Source organism: Rhinoderma darwinii, chromosome 5, assembly GCF_050947455.1.
Source record: "Rhinoderma darwinii isolate aRhiDar2 chromosome 5, aRhiDar2.hap1, whole genome shotgun sequence".
Taxonomy (NCBI): domain Eukaryota; kingdom Metazoa; phylum Chordata; class Amphibia; order Anura; family Rhinodermatidae; genus Rhinoderma; species Rhinoderma darwinii.
Genome location: NC_134691.1, coordinates 143220542 through 143248163, shown reverse-complemented (window position 1 = coordinate 143248163; position 27622 = coordinate 143220542). Strand labels below are relative to the sequence as shown.

The following is a 27622-nucleotide window of genomic DNA, read 5'->3' as shown; positions in this document are numbered from 1 at the left end:
CATACACTCCTCTGTACAACGCCCACTTGGTCTAAAGTAAAAATACGCCCACTTGGGCATTAAGAAGCTAATTAGCATAAAGCTAAAATCGCTCCTAATGTGGTGAAAATAGATCGTTTTTCTAAATAAAAAGCACTGCTGTCACCTACATTATAGTGCCCATCTCCTTATGTAGGAGATAAGGCACTTATAATGTGGTGACAGAGTCTCTTTAAACACGGAGCAGACTATTAGGGGGAGGTAAATTAACCTTTACAATACCCCACCATGCCACAACACAATTATAAAGGAAATGTGCAATATTGAGTCAGCCTTACAGAAAGCAGAACATGGAAATACAGCTAAAGTGTGCCATTCGGTAAATGCCTAGTTATCACAACAATAGATACATATGTATCGGCAAATTCTAGTGTCCATAAAGGGGGGATGGATCTTGGGGACCGCTAATGGGGAGATCTTCTGGAGCAAAAGATTCTACACTTGTTGCGGATCGTTTGCCAAGCTGGAGGTGGAGGCGAGGGTGGAAGGGAATTCTCCCAATCCTGTAGTTTGGGAGTCCGTACTCTCAGTGAATCACAGAAATTAGGCAGATCTTCAGGGTCACGGAGGCGCCATCTCTGCGAGCCTTGAGGAAGAACGGGAAGCCCCATCTGTAGATAATATGGTGATCACGCAGAACAGTGAAGAGCGGATGCAGGAGCCTCCTCTTTTGCAGGGTAATCCAAGAAAGGTCCAGAAACAACTGGATTGGAGTTCCTTCAAATCAAGGTTCTTGTGCTGTCTGGCTTTAGACATGATCTCCTCTTTAGTGCGATAGTCCTGCACACAGCAAGTAACATCACGCGGTTGAGAGGTCGCAGACTTAGGTTTCAGAGCCCGGTGAGCCCTGTCAAGCGGTATTGTGTGAGATAAAGGGGCTCCCAAGATCTTATTAAAAATAGCTTCAAGAGTGTGGTGAAGGTCCTCCACTACCGGTCGATCACCATCTATAATTTTGATCTCCACTGACTTTACGATACGGTTTATGCTTTAGAAAAGTATATGTAACAATTTTTGCAATGAATGCCATACGTTACGATAGATTTTTTTTATTTCTTTATTTTTTTACATGTGCATAAAAATGCACATTTCACCCCGACTGTGAGCACGTTCTAAAATTTTTTTTCCCCCTTTCATCATTATTTAATATAGCTTTTTATTTTTTATTTTTTTTAAATTGTCAAATGAAAGCAAACCTGTCAGCCTATGTTTTTATTAAATAAGAAAATGTATACTTTGCCGAACGCTTTGTGCATGGGCTCAATATTTATGTTTTTTGAAGATTTTAAAATCTTATGGTGACAAGTCTATGACTTTCAGGGCATATTTGTATGAATGATTTCAATGTAATATATGTTTTATAGCTACTGTTTTCATTATGTTTTTCTGTTAGGCTGAAGGGTCAGATCATTGCTCTCTGCCAGAAGATCTGGTAAGTGCAGATGTACAGAAAACGTAGAGATAAACTATAATTTGGCATATCGTTTGCATTGTAATGTACAGGGAGTCTGTTCTCTGTTGCATACAAATAAGTCAGAGGTTCAGTTTGGAGCCTCTGTTATCAGAATCTTGTGCTGACTTAACCCCTTAGTGACCACCAATACACCTTTGCACTGCGGTCACTAAGAGGCCTTAGGCTATGCCGTCGCCTTTTCATGACGGACCAGTCTAAGTCCTCCACGGGTGTCCCGTGCAGGCTGGAGACTGAGCTTGGCTGTCTGATGACCTGCTCCAACGGCCGCGATCGAAGTTTACTTCTATAGCGGCCGCTTAACCCACTAAATGCCACGGTCAATAGCGACCGCGGCATTTAACTTGTTTACAGTTGGAGGGAGCTCCCTCTGTCACCCATCGGCGGCCCGCAAATTCAAACGCGGGCCTCCAATGGGTTGCCATGGCAGCCGTGGGCCTGATAAAAGCCCCCAGGTCTGCCCTGGGCATATGTCTATTAGGATGTGCCAGAGGCACGTCCTAATAGATTGCCTGTCCGTTTTACACTGACTGGCAATAATGCTCTGGTATACTAAGTATACCCAAGCATTATAGCAGCTATCTAAAGATCGCATAGTAAAGTCCCCTAGTGGGACTAAAAAAAAGACGTAATGAATGTGAAATAACAATTATTAATAAAAATGACCGTAAAAAAATAAATCCATTTTTTTTTCCTTAAAGTGGTTTAATTTAGTAAAAGTATATAAAATAAATAACTGTACACATATATAGTATCGCCACGACCGTAATGACCCAACCAGTAAAGTTAATATGTAATTGAAACCGCAAGGTGAACACCGTAAAAAAAATAATGCAAAAAACAATGGCGTAATTGCAATTTTTTGCATTGCCCCCCCAAAAAAGTCATAATAACAGTTAATCAATAAGTCCCATGTATCCCAAAACCGTACCAATCAAAACTATGTCCTGTCCTGCAAAAAACAAGCCATCATATCACTACATTGACGGAAAAATAAAATTACTGCTCTTGGAAAGCGACGATGCAAAAACAAATAATTTTAGTTCAAAAGTGGTTTTATTGTGCAAAAGTCGTAAAACATAAAAAACCTCTGCATATTTGGTATCGTCATAATCGTACCGACCCATAGAATAAAGGTAATGTTTTATTTCCGCCACACAGTGAATGGCGGAAATTTAAAACGCATAGAACAATGTGAGAATTTCAGGGTTTTTTTTCTATCCCCACCCCCCCCCCCCCCAAAAAAAGTTAATAAAAGTTAATCAATAAATATGTACGCCAAAATGGTGCCAATAAAATGTACAACTAATACTGCAAAAAACAAGTCCTCATACAGGTATGTCGACGGAAAAGTAAAAAAGATATAGCTCTTTGAATGCGACTATAGAAAAACGGGAAAAAAATATATCTTGGTCATTAGGGCCTAAAATAGGCTGGTCACTAAGGGGTTAATGGACCTCTAAACATGAAGTTGGCAGCTTATGATAGTGCTGCTTGTAAAATAAAAACAATAAACCTAAAGCTGCTATTATCCTGTTACAACTTGATACTAAATTAATTTTCTAATAATGAGAAGAAGCTTTTTGTATGGGCCTAAAATAATTTTTCTAATATACTTCCCGACTCCCCTCTGTTCACCTGCTGATCGTTGTTTGGAAAGCTATGACATGAGATGTTGTCCATAGTGATAAGACGTCTTGTGGCATCCAATCATTGCCATGGGACGTGACTGGAAGAAATCTCACCATGGCATGCAGCAATTTAAAGCGGCTCTGTCACTAATGTAGATTGCAGCATTGTTTTTTATTTAGAAAAACGATCATTTTTGGCGGAGTTATGACCTATATTAGCTTTATGCTAATGAGTTTCTCAATGAACAACTGGGCGTGTTTTACTATATGGCCAAGTGGGCGTTGTGGAGAGAAGTGTATGACGCTGACCAATCAGCGTCATACACTTCTCTCCATTCATTTACACAGCAGATAGCGATATAGCTATATCGTTATGTGCAGCCACATACACATACACATACACAAGCACTAACATTACTGCAGTGTCCTGACAATGAATATACATTACCTCCAGCCAGGACGTGATGTGTATTCAGAATCCTGATACTTCTGTAGCGTCTCTGTGATTTACAGCAGAGCTGGCGTAGTCTCGCGAGATTATGCCGTAACCTATCATCCACAGCGAGATCTCGCTGTGCTGTAAATCACAGACGCTACAGAAGTGGTCAGAAGAATGAATACACATCACGTCCTGGCTGGTGGTAATGTCTATTCATTGTCAGGACACTGCATTAATGTTATAGTGTGTTTATGTGGCTGCACATAGCGATATAGTGTAAATGAATGGAGAGAAGTGTATGATGCTGATTGGTCACTGATTGGTCAGCGTCATACACTCCTCTGTACAACGCCCACTTGGCCAAAAAGTAAAACACGCCCAGTTGTCGATTGAGAAACTCATTAGCATAAAGCTAATATAGGTCATAACTCCGTCAAAAATGATCGTTTTTCTAAATAAAAAACACTGCTGTACTCTACATTACAGCGCCGATCACATCATGTACAATATAGGGCACTTATAATGTGGTGACAGAGCCTCTTTAAATGATAAAAAGCTGTTACTTTTTCACCAAGACAGCCCCTTTATCCTCTATTGATCTCCAGTAACCCTTCTGATGTGTTAATGTTATATGCTGCATTATTGTCTTTCTGCTCACTTACAGAGGGTTTCTGAGGTATCCACTCATCCATGGTATGCGATGCTTATTCTACCTCCTCTGCTGAAAGACAGTCCGGCTGCTCCATTGCTAGCCGCTTATTACCCTGACTGTGTAGGCATGAGTCCATCATGTACCAGCACAAACCGTCTTCATGGAGAAAACAAACTAGAACAAAGCAGAGTAGTATCTCCAAATTCTGGTAAGCCTCTGTACTCCGCTACCATCTTTATTACTGTAGTTGCTTCCTATTCAGCTCGGTTCTCTGATGAACTTCTGGCGTACGTATAACTACTGGGAAATTTTCTTTTTAAACCACAGGGATCAATCCTTATTTTCAACCCTTCTACCAACCCAATGAATGTGGCAAAGCTCTCTGTGTCAGACCAGATGTAATGGAACTAGATGAGCTTTATGAGTTTCCCGAGTACTCTAGAGACCCCACAATGTATTTGGCCATGAGAAATCTTATTTTGGCCTTGTGGCACATAAATTGTAAGGTAGGTATTTTGATTACAACTAATGATTAGAAGTAAGATGAATCTACGATATTTTAATTATTCTAGTATATGACCAGATGTGGCAGATTCTTTTCAGAAATTTCTGCAATTGAAAAATCCATTCCGTACATCTGAATGGGGTTTCTGCAGCATGTGCGTTTTAAATGAATTGCACAGTTGCAGAATTTTTTTGCTTGAGCCCTAAGAGTAGACCTTGTGCATGGATCCTGTACGGCTCCTTAGTATGGAGCCGTACGTCCTCTGTGTGTTCGGAGCAATTCTTCTATAGTGTAATACCGCCATACATGCAGAGTCTGACAGAACATGTCACAATTTTACTGTCTGATTTCTATAGAATACTACATAAAAAAACCTCCATATAGCTCCGTATGAAATCGGCATATAGAGGCACATTAGAGACCCCATGGACCTCTAAGGCAGCCCGCTCTGTAATATGGCTGTGTGCATGAGACCTTAGATGCGCTGTTTTTATAACAAAATGGTTCTTAACCCCTTAGTGACCACTAATACGCCTTTTTACGTCGGTCACTAATGGGCTTTAGGCTAGGCTGACGCCTTTTCACGTCAGCCTAGTCTAAGTCCTGCACGGGTCTCCCGTGCAGGCTGGAGCCGGGGCTCTGCTGTCTGATGACAGCTGAGCTCCTGCTCCAACGCCCGCGATCGAAGTTTACTTCGATCGCGGCCGTTTAACCCGTTAAATGCCGCCGTCAATAGCGACCGCGGCATTTAACTTTGTTTACAGAGGGAGTGCGCTCCCTCTGTCACCCATCGGCGGCCCGCGAATGCAATCGCGGGTCTCCGATGGGGTGTCATGGCAGCCGGGGGCTTGATAAAAGCCCCCAGGTCTGCCCTGGACATATTCCTGTTAGGACGCGCCGGAGGCACGTCCTAACAGATTGCCTGTCAGATTTACACTGACAGGCAATAATGCTCTGGTATACGAAGTATACCATTGCATTATAGCAGCGATCGGAAGATCGCACAGTAAAGTCCCCTAGTGGGACTAATAAAATAAGTCATCAAAGTGAAATAAAGATTATTAATAAAAAGTACAGTAAAAAAATAAATCCATTTTTTCCCATAAAAAGTGGTTTTATTTAGTAAAAGTGTAAAAAAAAAAAAAAAGTACACATATGTGGTATCGCCGCGACCGTAATGACTCCATTAATAAAGTTAATATGTAATTTAAACCGCAAAGTGAACACCGTAAAAAAAAACGCAAAAAAACGTGGCGAAATTGCAATTTTTTTCCATTGCCCCCCAAAAAAGTAATAATAAAAATGAATCAATAAGTCCCATGCACCCCAAAACAGTACCATTCAAAACTACGTCTTGTCCCGCAGAAAACAAGCCCAAAAAATCACTACATTGATGGAAAAATAAAAAAATTACGGCTCTTGGAAAGCGACGATGCAAAAGCAAATAATTTTAGTTCAAAAGTGTTTTTATTGTGCAAAAGTCGTAAAACATAAAAAAACCTCTACATATGTGGTATCGCCGTAATCGTACCGACCCATAGAATAAAGGTAACATGTTATTTACGTCGCATAGTGAACGGCGTCAATTTAAAAATGCATAGAACAATGGCGGAATTTCAGTTTTTTTATAATCCCCCCCCCAAAAAGGTTAATAAAAGTTAATATAAAAATTATATGTACCCAAAAATGGTGCCATTAAAAAGCACAACTAATCTCGCAAAAAACAAGTCCTCATACAGCTATGTAGACGAAAAAATAAAAACGTTATAGCTCTTTGAATGCATCTATAGAAAAACGAATAAAATAGCTTGGTCATTAGGGCCTAAAATAGGCTGGTCACTAAGGGGTTAAATACTGCTGCATCTAATAATCGGAATATAGCTGGGAGTGGGAAAGTGTAAACACTGAGGAACATCCTCACTATATTGGCTCATTTCTTGTAATACTAGAGAGGAGGGAATCTGATGAGTGGGTATATTTCCTTTTTGTTTTTTCTGGCAATTTGCAGATCCAGACGGTGGGGGAGTGGGGTCCAGTTTTTAAGATGGAAAATCTGCAAAACTCCATCTAAATACTATCAGACGTTACTGAGCAACATGACTTCCTGTCATCACAATCCCTTAAGGCCGTTTTATATGGGCAAATTATTGTGCAAACGAGCGTTGACAGAATGCTCATTCCCGATCAATGCCCTGTGAAACCCTCGTTCATCGGCTGATCGTTTGTTTCTAAAGCAGAAAATATTATTTTTGACGGCCGCACGTCTCCCTGATGCGCTGCCGGACATGATAGAAATATATGGGGACGAGCGATCGTAGTAACAAGCGCTTGTCAACATACATTACTAATAATAGCTCCTTGTGAAAGCAAACGAGTGCCGATCAACAAGCTGTCTCGTTGTTACGGCCAATGGGCCGGTGTAAAAGGACCCTTAGTGAACTGAGAGCACAGACATTTATGTTTTATGTGATTCGTGAGTATCTCTCCTGATTGTGAGCTTATCTGTGGAGGTGCTAATAAGTTGCTGGAGGTGCTAATAAGTTGCAAACCTACATGGAAAATGTAGTGTTAAGGCCCTTTTACACCGGCCATCACTCAGCTGGTGCAGCGAGCGCCGATCAACAAGATATCACATCTCACACGGAGCAATGGATGGGCACAAGTGGTCGTTCCTCCGATCGCTCATCCCCATCCATTATTATCATGTCAGCAGCACGTCTCGCAGTTTACACAGGGAGATGAGCTGCCGACAACAATAAACTTTTTAACTTTTTTTAAAACGATACGACGAGCAGATGATCGTTCCCCTGTTTACACAGGGCAGTTATCGGCGACGAGCATTATATTAACACTTGTCTGCCCGATAATCGTCCTGTGTAAAACCCCCTTTACACAGTGGTAATATACGTGGTTCTACCTTGACCTTCAGAGTGAGAATCTCTATTTGGAGAGGCTCTGGTTAATAGAGGGGGTCCTCTGGCTAATAGAGGGGGTCTGGATGAGGAAACCACATGCCAACTATAGCATACATATGCATTAATAGGCCATATGGACAAGGGTTGTTTTTACTGGACAGATTGTTTACATGTGATCTTTCAGTGAGGAGACATCTAAGATGTCTCTCCATAATCTTCAAACACTAAACCAGACCTTATAATGCTATGTATGCTACAACGAAATAAACCTGTAACTTCAAGTCAAGTGCACATTTTTCAGCATTGTATTTCATTTCAATATTACTGTATAAAATGCATGTAAGACATTAAGTGTGTTTTTGCGATATCTATAACGGGATACTAAGAATCTTGAATTCTACTTGGAAGGGCTGTGACAGAATTAACAGATTAATTTGTCTTTTTTCAATATTAAAGTAAATAGTTAAAGTTTGGAAAAATTGCTGTTTGTGCTTCAGATGGTAAATATGATATTCAGATCTGTGCATTCAGCAATTGGGATTAGGAATTATTAATAGTAAATTTTTATAAAATATTCTATTCTGTTTCCATAATTTGGATTATAGGGGGTGCTCACACCACAGACTTGTGCTTATCATATAATGGTGAGAGGATTAATTCGCATCCGCTGCGTGCAAGAGATGGAAAAGATTCTCTATTTTATGACGAGGAAAGGACTTGTTAACACTGGGGTTTTGTCTGTTTCCCCTGGTCAGTGTCTCCTTCCAAAGGAATATCACAATGTAAGTAAAGGACTTTGGCTTTTTACTTTCTTCAAAGTGTCACTGAGTCATACAGAGTTGTAACTTCCTCTACTTTTTTTTTTTTTTTTTAAAGAAATCTGTGATTATTGTTGGAGCAGGACCAGCGGGATTGGCAGCCGCTCGACAGCTACACAACTTTGGCCTTCAGGTAAGGGGCTTATTTATTTATGTTTGGTACACTATATATTGTGTTTCCAGCAAAGGATAGAGGAGGAGACCCTGAGCCTGGAGAATATATATAGATATCTTTCATTCTTTTAGTATTTTCAAGTTAAAAAAAACGGTTTTAATGTTGCTAGAATGCCAGGAGGGGAGAGCATGTAAGCCCTGCTTCCCAGCCCTATCTTTTGATGTAGTAGTTTTATATATATATATATATATATATATATATACAGTGAAGGAAATAAGTATTTGATCCCTTGCTGATTTTGTAAGTTTGCCCACTGTCAAAGTCATGAACAGTCTAGAGTTTTTAGGCTAGGTTAATTTTACCAGTGAGAGATAGATTATATAAAAAAAAATAAAAAAATCACATAGTCAAAATTATATATATTTATTTGCATTGTGCACAGAGAAATAAGTATTTGATCCCTTTGGCAAACAAGACTTAATACTTGGTGGCAAAACCCTTGTTGGCAAGCACAGCAGTCAGACGTTTTTTGTAGTTGATGATGAGGTTTGCACACATGTTAGATGGAATTTTGGCCCACTCCTCTTTGCAGATCATCTGTAAATCATTAAGATTTCGAGGCTGTCGCTTGGCAACTCGGATCTTCAGCTCCCTCCATAAGTTTTCGATGGGATTAAGGTCTGGAGACTGGCTAGGCCACTCCATGACCTTAATTTGCTTCTTTTTGAGCCACTCCTTTGTTGCCTTGGCTGTATGTTTCGGGTCATTGTCGTGCTGGAAGACCCAGCCACGAGCCATTTTTAATGTCCTGGTGGAGGGAAGGAGGTTGTCACTCAGGATTTGACGGTACATAGCTCCATCCATTCTCCCATTGATGCGGTGAAGTAGTCCTGTGCCCTTAGCAGAGAAACACCCCTAAAACATAATGTTTCCACCTCCATGCTTGACAGTGGGGATGGTGTTCTTTGGGTCATAGGCAGCATTTCTCTTCCTCCAAACACGGTGAGTAGAGTTAACGCCAAAGAGCTCAATTTTAGTGTCATCTGACCACAGCACCTTCTCCCAATCACTCTCAGAATCATCCAGATGTTCATTTGCAAACTTCAGACGGGCCTGTACATGTGCCTTCTTGAGCAGGGGGACCTTGCGGGCACTGCAGGATTTTAATCCATTACGGCGTAATGTGTTACCAATGGTTTTCTTGGTGACTGTGGTCCCAGCTGCCTTGAGATCATTAACAAGTTCCCCCTGTGTAGTTTTCGGCTGAGCTCTCACCTTCCTCAGGATCAAGGATACCCCACGAGGTGAGATTTTGCATGGAGCCCCAGATCGATGTCGATTAACAGTCATTTTGTATGTCTTCCATTTTCTTACTATTGCACCAACAGTTGTCTCCTTCTCACCCAGCGTCTTACTTATGGTTTTGTAGCCCATTTCCAGCCTTGTGCAGGTCTATGATCTTGTCCCTGACATCCTTAGAAAGCTCTTTGGTCTTGCCCATGTTGTAGAGGTTAGAGTCAGACTGATTAATTGAGTCTGTGGACAGGAGTCTTTTATACAGGTGACCATGTAAGACAGCTGTCTTTAATTCAGGCACCAAGTTGATTTGGAGCGTGTAACTGGTCTGGAGGAGGCTGAACTCTTAATGGTTGGTAGGGGATCAAATACTTATTTCCCTGTGCACAATGCAAATAAATATATATAATTTTGACAATGTGATTTTCTTGTTTTTTTTAAAATATAATCTATCTCTCACTGGTAAAATTAACCTAGCCTAAAAATTCTAGACTGTTCATGACTTTGACAGTGGGCAAACTTACAAAATCAGCAAGGGATCAAATACTGTGTGTGTGTGTATATATATATATATATATATATATATATATATATATATATATATATATATATATATATGGAGAGCTGTCAATCAGTCACTCTGGGTGGACTGTGGTAGCAAAGGATAATCATTTAAATGATAGGATATCATAGAGGCACTTACAGAGCTGCTTTAATTCGGTTTCTAAAGTGGTATAAAAATATAGGTGCAAATGTCTTGAATTTTTTTTTTTTTTTACTGTGCACTTTTACATACCTGAAATCTGTAAGACAGTGTTTTTATATGTATGATGTACAAGTTTTTATATGTAATAATTATTCACAATCCAAACTTTGTGGTCACATGGCTCAGTGGGTGGGGGGAAATCTTTAATAAAGGTGGTTTAGTATTGTGTAACCACATCATGGTTACTTGTCGGGACCATCAAGCAATTGTACTTGACACCCCAATCAAAATTTTAGCAAGCCAGAAGATTTGCAATCATAGTTTTCAGTATCCAAGCTCGTCACTTGGAAATGTTAACATGCGACGACACTCTAAAGCAATAATCCTGCATGTTAGCATCACTTAGAAATATGCTGTTTCTTTATAAATACCATGCACTAGTAAGTAATATTTATTAGTTTTGAACATTTTGAATACTTAGTTTTGTTTTTCACTGAATTGCTTAGAGACCCCCCCAGTTTTACAAATCGGGGAGAAACTTTTTATCCAATGTATGAACATAGCAGTTTACTTAACGTTCCTACACTGCTTGTATATTCTATTTGCATTCTATATTTTTCCTAGGTGATGATACTTGAAGCAAGAGACCGAATTGGTGGTAGAGTTTGGGATGACAAATCCTTTAAGGGGGTCACTGTTGGAAAAGGAGCACAGATCGTGAATGGTTGCATCAACAATCCCATTGCAATAATGTGTGAGCAAGTGGGTTTCTATGGTCAATGTATTTGTTACTTAACTGCCAGTAGGACAAAAGTAAATATTTAAAAACAAAACACAAAAAAATGTAAAAAGAGAAATACAATAAAATTATACAAAAAAAAACAGTAAAGTGGTAATAGCCATTTAACCGTATAGAGTTCCAGAGAATTTATCAGACTGCAAATCCTTTAAATATAATCAAGCAGCCCCGTTTAGTTAGAAATTTAAAAAAACATATGGGATATTGCACAATTAACATTGCAAGGAAAGCATTGAGTCCAGAACTAGCAGCCATAAGTAAATGAGGAAGGAAAAATTTGTCTAAACTGAAAAGGAATTAACGGAAATCTAAAATATATAGAGTCCATTTTTTTATGAATTTATTTGGCTTCATAAGTAAAACTGTACATAATAAGAGAGTTATTAACTAATTTAGGGGAAAATTCAGGATGTTTCAAACTGATCAGAATCTTTCCCTCAAAATATTCACGTCTGAGCTGACAGTTTTCTTCATGCTGTCCTCCCTCTGATTACCTCCTTTCCATCCTATGGAATACTTTCTCAGTCACGTGGATGTGGTCGCAGCTTTTCGAATTAATCTGTCCCAAACAGTAAGGAATTAGACTACCGCATGTGCGATGTTATTTGTTCCCTTTCCCGGGGACTGCCTTCAAATGCCCCACGGTCTCCTGTATCCCCAACTGACATGAGTGAGAAAAAGGCATTTTTTAGTACTCCCCGTAAAATCTTTTGCTCGTCGAGTTCATTGGGGGACATGGCTCCCACGCAGTTATTTTTCTCCTGGTCTTTGGACACCTACTGGTTTTACTGGTTACTTGTTATGCTTGTTCTTGCTTCCAACCCATTACGAGTTTTGTTCTGGGTATACGGTTTACCTTCTCTTGGCTTCTAGTAGCTCCTACATCTTCTGTATAGACTGACTAGCTCAGTGTCTGTGTTGGAGGAACTAAAAGTGTCGCCTACTAGTGGCAGCAGCTTATACCCACGGTCCTCTGTGTCCCCCAATGAACTTGACAAAAATAGGATTTTACGGTGAGTACTCAAAAAAATAAAAATCTCCTTTTTGAGTAGTTTATTCCTTTACTGCTATCCCTTCCTGCCAGAGCTGTCTGTTTTTCGTTCATCAGGGCTAAGGTCCAATAAAGTGCCCACATCCTTGTATCTAATTATCCGACCAAGACAAAGTGGCTCGTTGTCATCCCCCATGGCACCCAACACCTGGACACACAAATGCAATCCCTCAACATATAGTTGGGGTCCAAAAATAATATCTCCCATACCATTGTGTACTTTTTTTTACATATGCAGTAACAAAGTTTAAAATTCAATCTACTTGACCATCACCACTGTGCCCTATATATATCCATTTATATAACTGAAATTACGTTGACATGTTTACTGTTATGCATTGTATAAGTGAAAACATAGGTTTCGATCTAGTTGGCTGAGACATGTGAATTTGTCAAGGTTTTACAAAGAGAATCTAAAGGATTCTCATCGTAATCCGATTAAGCTGGTGCAATAGCTATTCAGTGCCCAAAACTTCCAAATGGGGTGTAGTTTAAAAGAGCGCTTAGTATAGTATTCACAGCCCCTCACGACTGGGGGCAGTAACATCTGCGGATGCACATTACTATAAGCACCTTTTTAGATTTTTATTTTTTATTTTTTTTAAAGGGGTATGTCTCATTTGACATATTCCCTTTAAACTGTAAGGCCCTGTTCACATCTGCGTCAGAGGCTCCACATGCTGCTCTATTTTGCATGGAAAAATTATGTACTTCTTGACATAACCCATTCAATTCAATGGGTTTCGCAGGGCTTTGTTGGTTTCTGTAATGCGACTGATCCGGTGGCTTTGTTTTTAGTTGCTCTGCTCCTATGATGGAGCAGAATGACGAAAAGCCTTGGCGTAGATGTGAACATCTTATTAATGGGGTATTCCTAACTCACACATTTATGCCATAAATGTGTGATAGGTCGGGGTCCCAGCACTACAACCTGCACCTGAGTGGCTGACCGCCAAATCCAGACTAAGAATGAATGGAGCGGTGGCTCGCTTGCTTGGATGTTTCCGTAACTCCCACAGGACTGAATGGCGAGAGCCACGCATATGCCCGGCCACCTCTATTCTGCGTGTGGATGCAGCGCTCAGTGGCTGCCTTACCAGGCGGCACAGGGAGCCCTTGTTATACCTCTAGGACCTGCACCTATCACACATTTATGGAATATCCTGAGTCATGCTGGATAGAGGCTGATATTCCTCTGATTCAGTTATTTTATTGAAGATTTGAAATGTTGGACAGTTTTTTTTAAATATTAGAATAAGGGATCGTGGAATGATTCCTAGCAATTTGACATAATTTAAAGGTCCTACAACAACCCTTTTTTTTTTTTTTTTTTTTTTTTTTTTTTTTTTTTTTTACTTTTATAACTTGTCAATCTGGGACCCCCACAGTTGCCAAGACTGGCCGGAGAGCAGGGCGAGCATTGCAATGTTCATCTCCATATGTAGATGTTTGTCAGCCCCATTTACAGTGAATAACTATTACACTGAGCCCAATATACAGTGAATAACTATTCCACTGACCATTTGATAGCATCCAGAAGAAATTCATGTATGTGGATAGGAAAGGTGAGATCCTAAAAATGACAATCATTTGAACTATCTGGTTTCTGCTTTCATTTTCCAAAGGACCTCTGCAAAATAAAAAGTGAAATCTGATCGGTTGCTATGGGCAACTACTCGACTTTTCCTTTGCACCAGCTTTGATACATTTCCCCACTTGTTAAAAAACTTTTATTATAAAATGAAAATGCTTTATTTACATACAGTATAACCAAAAGGTTCTTTTGTTGGGTAAGTTTTACCCAAATTATAGTGTTTTGTAATATATCTATATTACCAGCATATCTTTTTTTTTTTGCTGTTAACTTCTTTTAGAGGTTTTTCTCATCCCTTTCGCATTTTATTTGTATAACAGATCGGGATCAAAATGCGGAAACTTCGAGAAAAGTGTGATTTGATTCAGGCAGGAGGAAGATTAACTGATCCAGCTATAGATAAACGCATGGATTTTCATTTTAATGCCATACTGGATGTTGTGGCAGAATGGAGGAAAGATAAGAGTCAGCATCAAGACGTCCCACTCGGAGGTATATCAAACATTTTTGTAATATCTTGGGAACACGTTTGTGGGTTCCTAAAAAAAAAAAGCAACATATAATCCTATTATTGTGTATGCATGAAATTAATTAGCTAAAGTATGTTAATTATAATATCAAATATATGGTCACTTACATTTCCTCGCTGCATCTTTTTATCATCTACACCAATACTTTCTTGCCATACACCACTGCTGTTCATGTACTCCTCATAGAGAATCCATAAAATGTACATGTATGTAAGGCTCTGTTCACACGTGGTCATGGCTTCTGTTCATACGTGGTGTATGTGTGTGTGTGTATGTATGTGTGTGTATATATATATATATATACACGCATTTTGCTTATTACGTATTGTATATTGCTGTTTATATTTTTTTTAGATAAGATACAAGAGATTTACAAGACTTTTATTCAGGAATCTGGAATCCAATTCACAGATGTGGAGGAAAAGGTTCTACAGTTCCACCTAAGCAATCTGGAATATGCCTGTGGAAGTAATTTACACAATGCAAGTATCTTCAGTGCACATGATGGAAAACTTACTCAAACTAGTGACTCCTACCCACTAAGCGTCATTGCTGCTTACCGGAAATAGTGCCCCAGTGGCTTTAATATATAGATTGCTCATCCCGAAACGTTACATTTTTCAATGTATTTATGCCAGAAAACTGTACTGGTCATGTTCTGTATTTTGTAATAATTTTTTTGACATTTTATTGGATCTTTTATAAAGCACTGTAGCTGTTTAAGATTTATCATGATGCAGTATTATCCAGAGAAACAGTACGGGGTCCAGATGTCCACATGTATGACCAGGAATACATATTAGCGTTTGGCTGGCTTTATGCATGAGCTTTTCGTTTGACATCTATGTCTCTCGGCTCCACCATCAATGTGTTTAACTGGTTGCCGACACAGGACGAGAATGCTCGTCCTGAGCGGCGAGTGCTTTGCGCATTAGGACGAGCATTCTCGTCCTGTGTGACAGCCGCCGGTGCATGCGATCGAGAGCGGGGCAACGGCTGTAATACACAGCCACGGCCCCGCTCTGACAGCGGAGAGGAGAGAAAGCTGATCGCGGTGCTCAAGGAGGGGGGACTGCACTTTGATGGCGTCACGGAAAATAACTGTGACGTGATTAAAGCCCACAACTCATATGGGCAGACAGCCCAGGGTCCATTGAAGGACCCCAGGGCTGTCTGAACATATTTCCTGTTGTTAGGGCATACTGAGGTAGGCTAACAGGCTAATGATGTACTGGCATATAGATCTATGCCAGTACATTGCAGTTACAAAATAAAAATGATAAATCCGTTTATGGGATTAAAAAAAAAAGTTAAATGAATGTAAAAAAAAATTAATGATAAATAAATAAGAAGTAAAAAAATATACACAAACACACATAAAATAATATAGACATATTTGGTATCGACCCGACCGTAACAACCTGTACAACAAATGCATAACATTATTTATGATGCTTGGTGTATGGTGTAAAAAAATAAAATATTAAAACTGCAGCGGAACTGCTTTTTTTCTTTAATTTCGCCAAAATAAAAATTTATAGAAATTAAACGATAATGTATTTGTACCAAAAAATGGTACCTACATAAAGTACAACACATCCTGCAAAAAACAAAGTCTCATACAACTACGTCGTACAAAAAATAAGAGTTATGAGCGTCGGGACGCAAAGAGGGAAATCTAAAAAAATTGTTCTGTCCTCAAGGCCAAAATTGGCCGTGTCCTTAAGGGGTTAAAGGGAACCTGTCACTGACTTTATGCTTCCCCGCCCAGCCGCGGATTTTTTGACCGCTTTCTCCCTATTACAGTGCATAGGGAGAAAACGGTCAATCATTGGCGGGCGGGGGGGCCGGCGGCAGCTCATAAGTATGCCGGAATCCTTCCTGTCAGCGCTTGCATCGTGCTGCAACACTTAAAATGTAAGTTTTCCTGAATCTGTAAACGATCTGTGGGGGAAAAAGTTATTGTCATGTTGAAAGCGAACATGCCCTATCCCTATTGCCCCTGACAATTATGCATGACACAGCTCAAATACTTTGTAGGTTCCTCAGAATTTTCTTGTATTCATGTTCTGGTCCACAGATGGGTAGACCAGTAGTAATTATTGATGGACTCTGAAAGAACATTCCTGATTTTTGTTCTCTGTTTACTCTCTACAGGTATCTGCTCGTTCTTGGGATCACAATGAGTTTTTTGCTCAGTTTGCTGGAGATCATACAATGTTGACTGCTGGTTATTCAACAATCACTGACAAAATGTCAGAAGGACTCGATATTCAATTCAAGTCACCTGTAAGTGTGAAGTTATTTTTCTTGCTACAAAACGGTTTGTGGCTTGTCACTTCATGCTTATTGCCTTTCATTTCTCAATTCATGTATTTGATCGGTATTGGCTGTCATAAATGAGAATCTCTTAAAGAAGACCTATCGCCTCGCCTAAAATGTCTGTTGTAGTAAATTGTATTATCCAGTTGTCAATTTATTAATAAAATTGTAGGAGAAATAACAGGGGAATGGCTCAACGCAGAGCACTAAGAAAAGGTGCTCAAGAACTATTTCATGGGGAATGCAAATATGTACTAAAATAGACGTGTCAGGAGATACTGGACATTTGCATTAAGAGCAGACCGTGGCATAACACTAAAAACATCACATTTTAGACCTAAAATGTCTGACGTTTCCTGATATTCCAATTAAAATGTAACTTTGGATTTGTTTAACCCGTTAGTGACCGGCCCATAGTCTTTTTACGTCGGTCACTAACGAGCCTTATTCCGATGCCATAGACTTTTTACGTCGCGGCATCGGAATAAGTAAACAGAGCAGGGAGCTGTCAAATCTCCCTGCTCTCAGATGCCAGAGGTAGCTGAGGGCTGGGAGCGTCCCTGCTCTGCCGGGTGAGAGCGATATTAGCATCGATCTCACCCGTTTAACCCCTCAGATGCGGTGCTCAATAGCGAGCACCGCATCTGAGTGGTTTTGGAGAGAGGGAGCTCCCTCTCATCCCACCGACACCCGGCGATACGATCGCCGAGTGTCTGTGTCTCCCATGGCAGCCGGGGGCCTAATAAAGGCCCCCAGTTCTGCCTGCTAGGCATGACATAGCAGATGCCTGTCCGTTTTAAACGGACAGGCAGTAATACACTGCAATACAAAAGTATTGCAGTGTATTATAATAGCGATTGGAGGATCGCATAGTGAAGTCCCCTAGTGGGACTAGTAAAAAAGTAAAAAAAAAAGTTTTAATAAAGTTCATTAAAAAAAATGAAAAACCCACTTTTTCCCCTTACAAACTGCTTTACTATTAAAAAACCAAAATAAAGTTAAAAAGTTACACATATTTGGTATCGCCGTGTCCGTAACGACCCCAACTATACAGCCATTACATTACTTAACCCGCACGGTGAACGCCGTAAAAAATTAAATAAAAAAACGATGGAAAAATGGCTGTTTTCTGTGAATCCTGACTTTAAAAAAATGTGATTAAAAAGTGATCAAAAAGTCGCATCTACTCCAAAATGGTGCCAATAAAAACTACAAGTCGTCCTGCAAAAAAAAAGCCCTCATACAACCGCATCGGCGAAAAAATAAAAACGTTACAGCTCTTCAAATATGGAGACACAAAAACAAATAATTTTGAAAAAAAGCGTTTTTACTGTGTAAAAGTAGTAAAACATACAAATTTGGTATCGTTGCAATCGTAACAACCCGCTGAATAAACTACCGTGTGGTATAAATAACACAATAAAACGTCGTAGATTTAGGACGCAAAAAAGAGTGGCGAAATTTCAGATTTTTTTCTCTCCCCCACCAAAAAAAAGTTAATAAAAGTTAATCAATAAATAATATGTACCTCAAAATGGTGCTATTAAAAAATATAACTTGTCCCGCAAAAAACAAGACCTTATACAGCTATGTTGACGCAAAAAGAAAAAGGTTATAGCTCTTGGAATGCGACGATGGAAAAACGTAAAAAATAGCCTGGTCATTAAGGTCTAAAATAGTCTGGTCATTAAGGGGTTAAGGGGGTGGCTGCCTTGATGGATTGTAACCATACAAACACTATCCCACATTTGTTTCTTCCTCTGAACTAGTACACTGGTTTTGCTCACTATTGGTACCAGTGTTACACGGAGACAGTGTACAAGCATTACAACCACCAAAGTTCGTTAAAAATGTCAAAACTTGAGACGAGAGAAAGTCATTACAAATCAAAAAATACTCTGTTAACATTTTTCGGAGTATCTAAACTTGAAGATTTATGAAGATTAGATTATTAATTTTTATTTCTTGCTCGTGTCATTGGGGGGGGGGGCAGTAACAAGGGGCAGAGGCTCCTGCCACTAGTAGTTGGACATTAAAGGGAACCTTTCACTAGCCCATACATGTGCAGCTGAGTGCACCATGTAATAGGTAATGCTGCACCGACTTTGTGTAACTTTAAACTCTTTCTAGCCTCCTCCTGTTTTTTAGATATCGGTGCTGTTATATTTGGCGCCCAATATGTAAATGACCGCCTGAACTCTCAATGGGGCGTTTCTTTTCTTGTAGAAGGCAGGGGGGCGTTATACTTCGCGCTCTGAGACTGTCCAATCAGCTACGGACAGGGTCAGAGCGGCTAATGCTGTGTGATCTCTCTCGCGAGATCACACAGTCTTTCCTTCACTGTCTGATAAGAGCTGGAGAGAGGAGGAAAGAGTGCGCGTGAACAGCTCTGCTGCCACCAAACAGAAGTGGAGAAGAATGTGCACGCTCTTCTTCTCTCTCCAGCTCTTGTCAGACAGTGAAGGAAAGACTGTGTGATCTCGCGAGAGAGATCACACAGCACAAACCGCTCCGACACTCTCCGTAGCTGATTGGACAGTGTCAGAGCGCTAAGTATCACACCCCCCCCCTGCCCTTTCCAAGAAAAGAAACGCCCCATTGACAGTACAGGGGGTAATTTACATATCGGGTTCAAAATATAACAGCACCGATATCTAAAAAACGAAGGAGGCTAGAAACCATGTTTAAAGTGACACAAGGTCTGTGCTTCAGTGCCTATTACATGGTGCACTCAGCTGCACATGTATGGGCTAGTGAAAGGTTCCCTTTAAAGGGGTTTTCCCCAAATTGTAAATTATCGACTATCTACTGGGTAGTTGCTTATTTTCTGATCACAGGTCAGGGCCCACCGATCGTGAGAACGTGGGTCCCAAACCCACCGTTCCTCCTCAATGGTCGACCGCAGTGAGGAGGACATTGAATGGAGCGGCGGTCGAGCTTGTATTCTGCCGCTCAATTCAAAGTTTTTCCCATAACCATTATTTATAACCTAGGTGATAAATAGCTTTATCAGTAGGAGTCCGTGCGCTGGGACCCCCACCGATCACTAGAACGGGCTTACTTTGTTGTTCCTTGGAGCACCATAGGAATGGAGCGATAGGGCGTATGCTCGACCACTGCTCCATTAATTTCTGTGGGGCTGCCGAGCGCTATCTTTGGCATCCCCATAGAAATGAATGGAGCGGTGGCTGAGCAAGCGCACTACAGCTCCATTCCTATGGGGCTCCCAAAAATGGCATAGTAAGCCCGTTCTCGTGATCGGTGGGGGACCCCGTGGTCACACTCCCACCGATCAGTTATTTATCACCTATCCTATGGATAGGTGATAAATAATGATTATGAATGATTATAATAAAAACACCTTTAATCTCTTTAATTCCTTTTGATCATATTTTGTCTCCATATTGCAATTAAAAAATTAAGTTGGGCAGCTGTTGCTTCTACAGAGACCAACATGACTTTATTCAAAATGTCAGAACCTATAGCACTGAAATCACCACTGTGGATATTTAAAGAAAAAGATAAGAATGACTATTAGGCCGATGTAAGTAATTGATTGAGAAGAAATGGAAGCTGTCCTCTTTAATTTTTGCAATATGTGATGACATGTATATAGTGAGTATTGACCACACACTTACACATGTATTTGTTGAAAATCTGCTGTATACTTTACTTCTGTATTCTCTAACATAGGTCAAAAGCATTGATTACAGTGGCCAAGAAATCTGTTTAACAACAACAGATAGAAAAATCTACAGTGCACAAAAGGTATTATTTGCTTACTAGAAATATTTATTGGTAGTCGAAGTGCCCTAAATAAATAAAAGTGTCACAGTTGGAGCCATTTGAACCACTATGTTAGGAAATTGTATAATCAGCAAAACCCTAATATTAACCAGTTGTTGAAATTGCTTCCTTTACCATTACAAGTCGGAGGAATTTGGTTAATGGATCCTGACAGTTTAGAAAATCATATTCCCTGTCACTGCCTTATTCGAGGTATTAGCAGAAAGTAGGAGCCATTAACAACCGTCTGCTTTCCCTAAATGGAAGGAGTAGAGAGGCTGGAGCAATGTGCTAACCGGTAGCAATTCTGCATACTACATTCATGGATAACAAGCTGCTGTCACATGCGACACTATGCATTAAAAGTGTTAATTCCTCCTACACAGGCTATACTCCTCTTGCAGACTCCGAGCTAATCAGTTTTAGCTTAGTGTCCGTAGGAGGCAGACCTCCCTGCTTATGCAGCAGTCTGTTTTTTCTTATTTAGCTTTTTTTTTTTTTTCCTCTAGTTTGGAAAACCGGGTTGACGCAGTGTCCCTGTTCTCCCCACCATGGGCAGGGCGTGTGATTGCAATGCTACCCTGACATTGTCCTCCTGCCAAATAAAACAGCTGGGACAAGAGCAGAGCTACTCTGTCGACCACCAGCCCAAGGGTCTCCCAGACTCCTGTTTTCTCTCCACCCGTGCTCCTAGGCAAAGTAATTCTATTCTTGCAAACTTCCTTCTTCTGATAGACCGTGCAACTGACTTTGCTGCACAGTTATTTCCGGCATCAGGCAGACAATTACCCAATTCCATGGGTCGAGTAGATATGTTATACACATTACCTTCCTTGGTGGATGTTGTAACTGACATTGCTACGCAGTTATAGTGAGCATCCAGAAGCCACATTACTCCCTGCCATAAGCGGTGTAACTAGATTTACGCTATATGCTGTATCTGATATTGCTGCGTTGTTACTATACATAATCAGAGTTATCTTGCTATCGCTAAACTCTGTACTTGACATCACTACACAGTTCTTGCAAACATCAGAAGGTCACATTACCCACTACCATGGTGGAGTTATTGTGTTTCTTGTAGTTTACCCTCTTTATTTCTAGACTGGGTACATGAATGCTACTTGAGATGTCGGAGCTTGACGATGAATCGTCTCACTCAGTTTCCTTTTGCACGGTTTTTATTTGCTTTAGAGACTAAATCCAAGGTTCTCTTTAGCACTGCAGTCAGAGTAGCAAGAAAGATTGGAGAATCCGGAGTTCCAGTACAGGGAATGCATTTCCTAACCGGTATATTATTATATGGCCATTCTTGTCCCATCTGCCCTCCCTGCCAGAACAAGTATACCATCTTTGATCCCACCTACTCCCTAGCCAGTTCCTACAAAGCTGGACAGGACATAGCCCTTATCTGTGGCATAGGTCTCTCTCTCTCTCTCTCGCTCTCTCTCATGGCCAGCTTGGGTCATCTAGCTGGCTGATTCCTTTACAAGTGGCTGCCCTCTCCACCTCGGTGTACAGGCTCTCCTTTTGGGGTAGTTCCCTTCAAATGGGCCATGTCTGGTTCTTTTGTGGGTTTTCAATCCTATCATTCCTTGACAGTAGGTTCACTCTGACATCCTGTTGCTACAGGACTTATTTCATGGGAAGATACACCAGTCCTAAATAGATGCTGTACTGTGCTCCATTAGGGCTGTCACATGGGATTGCCTTATCACTTCATTTTGGCAGATGCTACGAATCCTCCTGGGTCCTGAGGGTTATTTTCCTCTTGACCACTTGGTCATAAGTTTCTCAAACAAGGTACAAACTGTCTTATGGGCGTTTGCTCTTACTCTGAACTCCTGAACCTGCAGACCTCCTGGTCATTGAGCCTGCTTTGCCGACTGTAGACCTGTCGATCTATTGACTGACCAATGCCAACACTAACAGACACTATATCTTGGACTCGCCAGGGCATGTTGTCTGACACCAGGTGGCATTGTCATAGTCTTGTTTTCCTTTTACAGAAAAATAAATATGCAGCGAAGCTCCGCTGGGTACAGGAAGACCCTTGGTGCACCCTATACAGCAAAGACTCCTCTGGGTGCGGGGAGACTCTTGGCGCATCCATGGCTCTTATTTTTCTTGACTTCTGTCTCCTTGGTCCCAGGCTGGATGAGATTTTTGAGGCTCCTGGTGTCAAGGACTCTCCCTTGCCCCAGCATAAACAGCGACGCTTTGAGGACCTTCCTCTACGTGATGATCAGCTTTTACTCAGGTCAAAAAACCCACAAAAAAATGCCATACTTACTTAATGGGTTGGTAGACACCAGTTCCCAACAGGACGCAGACGAGTCAAAAATGTTACAGAGGGAGAAGGCTCAGGTGCATTAAATAGTAGTAATATCCACTCCCACTAGTCTTGATGGAAGTGTCTGTTCAGTGTTATCACTGCAAACAACCAAAGCTTAAAATTTTTTTCCAGTTGCCAGGTGCAGCGTATCTTGCCGGATCACAGCCTATTAGTCACGCCCATACTATTAGATCAAACGGGCTGCCCTGCACGCCACACCAAACCATGGCACCCTAAATTCTCCCAACATTAGAAGGAAGACCTGGCTGAATCCTGAAATGATTATCAGCTTTTACTCAGGTCGACTCAGGTTGTTGGCAGGCTCCATTATCCGGTCTCGTGGTTCACAGTTGCATGGCGCTATGACATAGGCCCTTCTGGACTACAGAGAGAGCGATCGAAGTCCTTTTCTCCTAGCCATCGTTCTGTTGTTACTTACCCCAGTACTTCTCTGGTCCCCAAGTGGGTCGGGCCTGTCCGCTTCTTTCTGGATTTACAGCATTTGTAGGTTTGTCAGGATTAATTTCTTCAGGTGCAGTCAGTAAAGACTGTTACCAAGTTTTCTTTCTGTGATCAATGTCACATCTCTGCATCCCAATAATTCCAGCCCAACAGTGCTCCCTCAGGCTTTCTTTGACCTGGCATTTGTCCCTTGCCGTGCTCTTGACTGTTCTCCAGTACAGGAGGTTCTCTATCATGCCATACTTTGGACTAAATCATTGTTCAGACCCACTCCCGGTTTGAACCTGGGACAGCTTTAATTCATCCCAGACACTCTACAGACTTACTACATTGTCTTCCAGGGGTTTCTCCATTAAATTACTTTCCCCTACGCTCTGTGTCACATTCGCCTGCTTAATTGGGAGATTCTGGTCTGCTGTGATTGATCTCCCTTCATTTGTTCATCCTATTTTTTATTTTTTTTCCCCCTGGTGGTATGTTGTGCATCTCATCTGGGGTTTTGTTCTTCAACCATTCACCAGGGCCGCCCTTTTGCCAGTATTTTCATTACTGGATTTCCCTCTTAGAGCTGGCTGTGCCATAGTGGTTGCCTACTTGAAACTTCAAGTTGACCTACAGCTCAGTATTGCTTCCAGAGTCAATCACGTGCCTACTTTTGGGTTAAGAGCCTGGTACAGACTCTATCTGTGGCCCATTTTCACTAGTGGACTACTGGACAGCGAATTTCTTCAGCAGGTGACTTCTGGACTGGTGTAGTGGATGTACTTCTTTCCTTTACTCCTTTGGATTTTTAGGCAGCTCGCAGCTGAGGACTTACATCATCTGGGTAGCACAGTTCCTACTTTGATGAAGGTGGTCTCTCACCTTGTCCATTTCAACTATTTCTCCTAGGGTCTACTTTTCTGAGGCAACCTCTTTTGGTTGCCTCTTCTTCTAGCCCTCCAAGTCGCTACATTTGGCACCACACTTTCGCTTAACCAGTCATTGCAACAGTACTGAAGGCCAAATAATCTTCCATATCCTATTTTTCACAGGACCTGAAAGTCTATTTTTTTGTGCTCGTCTTGAGGGAAATTTCCTTCTTTTTTTTTTTTTTGTCTTTTCACCAGCAGGGTTTGAATTTTGGTCTCGGCCTTAATTTTCTCCCTGACGTGTGGACTGCTCTCCGATGGGTTGCCCCTCAGCTCCCCTAATTTTTGGCCCACAATTCTTTGGGATCTCAACCTGTTCTTGAGTGATTGTCATCTTCTTTTAGGTCTTTTCCCGTTCTGGGAAATGTGGTCACAACTCTCCTTGCCATCTTTCCGCATGGCGTCCCAGGCCATCGCACTAAAGGCACAGCTTTCCACTTCCTGCTAACCGCTTATTCCTTCAGCCCTGTGGGGGGCCCCTTTACTGCTGTGCTTTCAAGCCTCTGTTCGACAGGTGCTTACAGCCTTTGCCTGATTCTCTCCACACCTTACTCTGTTCTATGAGTTACAGACTTTTGCATGTCGAATGTTTTTCGCTACGTTGATTAGACGGCCGGCTGTGCAATGATCCTGTTTTCTTCCGTGGGGACTGCTTTGGGATATCCCACGCTCTGTGTCGCTCAATGACACGTATGATAAAAGAGGAATTTTTGAGTACTCACCGTAAAATCCTTTTCTTGTAGAGTTCATTGGGGGACGCAGCTACCACACAATTCATTTTTTTCAGGTTTTTTTTGGGCTTCTACTGGTTTTGACTGATTCCTCTTGATCGCGGTTCAGACCCATCAAGTGTTTTGTTCTAGGTTTACTGTTGGCTTCTCCTGGTTACCCCTTCTGCTTCTGAACAAACTGATTAGCTCAGTGTCTGTAGGTGAGGTATAGCCTGTGTAGCAGGAGCTAACACGATCAGGCACCATGCACACGAACGTATTTTTGCGGCCGCAATTCACCTGCAAATCTGCGGGTGAATTACGGCCCCATTCATTTTAATGGGCCCATGCACACAACCGTGGTTTCCACGGTCCGTGCATGTCCCAGGAGCCTGGACCGCAAAAAGATCGGACATGTCTTATTACGGCCGTGTTTTGCGGTCCAGGCTCATAGAAATGAATGCACGCGGCCATGTGCACGGCCGGCGGGTGACACTCCTCGGCCGTCCGAGCCACAAAACACGGCCGTTCACACCACTAGGGTCGTGTGCATGAGGCCTCAATGCTTACTCTCACCTCTTAGTGGCAGCAGCCGATACCCACTGCCTGTGTCTCCCAATGAAATTATCAGAAAATAATTTTACCGGGAGTACTCAAAAAATCCTTTTTTTTTTTTGTGCCGATCTTTCTATATAATGTTATAAATTAATTGTACCGGTTTCTACGGTTATGGGGATGCCGACAGTGTGTATTATTTGGTGATTTGCAATCAATATTTAATAAACTTTATTTGTGACATTTGTCTCGTCAAAAGTGGGTGTGGGCAAAGCTGTAAATGTACTTTTAAGACACTTCTCAAAGGCAAAGTAGAAAAAGGCACAAATTAGTTGCATAATTGTATGACATAGCAGGCGGAAGAAATAAATTCATTCAGACAATTCCAAACTCACCAGGTATTTTTTAAAGAGAACCTTTCACCTGCCCATACATGTGCAGCATGTAATCTGCAGGGCTTCAAAAACACTGTCTCACTTGAAATTATTTTTCTAACTTCCTCCGTTATTTACATATCGGTGCCGTTATATTTGGCGCCCGATATGTAAATAAGCCCCTGAACTGTCAATGGGGCGTTTCTATCTAACTAAATGGCAAGGGGGCGTAATCTCGTCGCTCTGACACTGTCCAATAATCTACGGACAGTATCAAGCCGGCTTGCGCTGTGTTCCCTCCCGCGAGTACACACACAGGCTGGTGGCTCTGCAGAGAGCACTCTCAGTCTGTTTGTGTTCTCGTGGGAGGGAACATAGCGCAAGCCGCCCTGACACTGTCCATAGCTGATTGGACAGTGTCAGAGTGAAGACATCACGCCCATGTGCACATGTATGGGCAGGTGAAAGATTCTCTTTAAGAGATATTCCCTTTTTCTTAAATTAGGCGCCATACACCCCAATATTCTAGTGTGGTATTAAAATGAGCAACAGAATCATGTCCCTGGTGTTAGGATTTCCCCCTATGCTGCAACTTACCTTCACAGCTACTTGTCAGACTCTTCCACATCAAACATTACTTTTGGTGTTGAAGCTTACAAACTATTGCCCCACATGAAGACTTCACCCGCAGTGGTTCAGATTGCTACCTGCAGATAAGATTTTAGTCTCCTTTGTCGTAAATGATGGAAATATGGTTATCTATTACAAAATTAAGGAAAAATAAATCTTGTGCATCAATGAATATTATATATGGTATTGGATCTCTGAATTAAAGGGGTTGTCCAGGTTGTGGGCTGTTTTTTATACTGATGACCTATCCAGAGGATAGGTTTTCAGTATATGATCTGTGGGGGTCCAACACCTGGACCCCGCACCAATTCGCGGTTCCGGTTGCCTCCGGGCGTGGAAGCATTTCAGGTGACTGAAGCAAAAAGCTGTTTGACGGGCCACATGGGCTCGTACGAGCACAGCAGCTTTTTCATTATTTACATTAGTTTTCATTTGTTTGTGCTTGTACACGCCGTTACTTCCGTAGCAGCTGTATTGCCGCACTGTCTCAATCACTTGAACTGATGTAAACGATGAGGGGGCTGCATCGCTTGTATGAGTGCCATGGCCCCTTAAAAAGCTGATCGGCGAGGGTGACAAAAAGCCAGACCCCGAACTATCTAATCTTGATTGCCCAGCCAAAGGATAGGCCATCAATTTTAACATGACAGATAAAAATTTTAACTACTTTAACCAATTGATGCCTTTCTGCAGGTTCTGGTTACAGCACCCCTTGCACTTCTTCAGAAAAATTTTATTCATTTTAATCCTCCCCTACCAGAGAAAAAGGTTAAAGCCATAAATTGCCTTGGAGCAGGAATCATTGAGAAGGTATGTTGTTTTTTAGAAAGCATGTCCATCCTTCAACACCATTATTATTTTTTATTATAGATTAAAAAAAAATGCTGATATATTAAAGGGGTTGTCACATGACAACCCCCTTTTTTTTTTTGTCTGAAACAAAGTTAGGTGGGGGTTTGACTGGTTGTCGAGAACA

At 41.3% G+C, this 27622-nt stretch overlaps 1 protein-coding gene across 3 annotated transcripts in view; it reads left to right on the top strand.

Moving 5' to 3' along the window:
- KDM1B (lysine demethylase 1B) overlaps nucleotides 1–27622 on the top strand; it is an 80286-nt gene that overhangs the window by 14111 nt on the left and 38553 nt on the right. For all 3 annotated transcript variants that reach the window (XM_075826591.1, XM_075826590.1, XM_075826588.1), the window contains exons 7-17: nucleotides 1433–1471; nucleotides 4245–4440; nucleotides 4560–4738; nucleotides 8258–8434; nucleotides 8529–8603; nucleotides 11212–11349; nucleotides 14352–14523; nucleotides 14916–15043; nucleotides 16719–16850; nucleotides 20577–20651; nucleotides 27340–27456. In XM_075826591.1, the coding sequence (XP_075682706.1) occupies nucleotides 1433–1471; nucleotides 4245–4440; nucleotides 4560–4738; nucleotides 8258–8434; nucleotides 8529–8603; nucleotides 11212–11349; nucleotides 14352–14523; nucleotides 14916–15043; nucleotides 16719–16850; nucleotides 20577–20651; nucleotides 27340–27456 (1428 nt within the window). The remainder of the gene's footprint in view (nucleotides 1–1432; nucleotides 1472–4244; nucleotides 4441–4559; nucleotides 4739–8257; nucleotides 8435–8528; nucleotides 8604–11211; nucleotides 11350–14351; nucleotides 14524–14915; nucleotides 15044–16718; nucleotides 16851–20576; nucleotides 20652–27339; nucleotides 27457–27622) is intronic.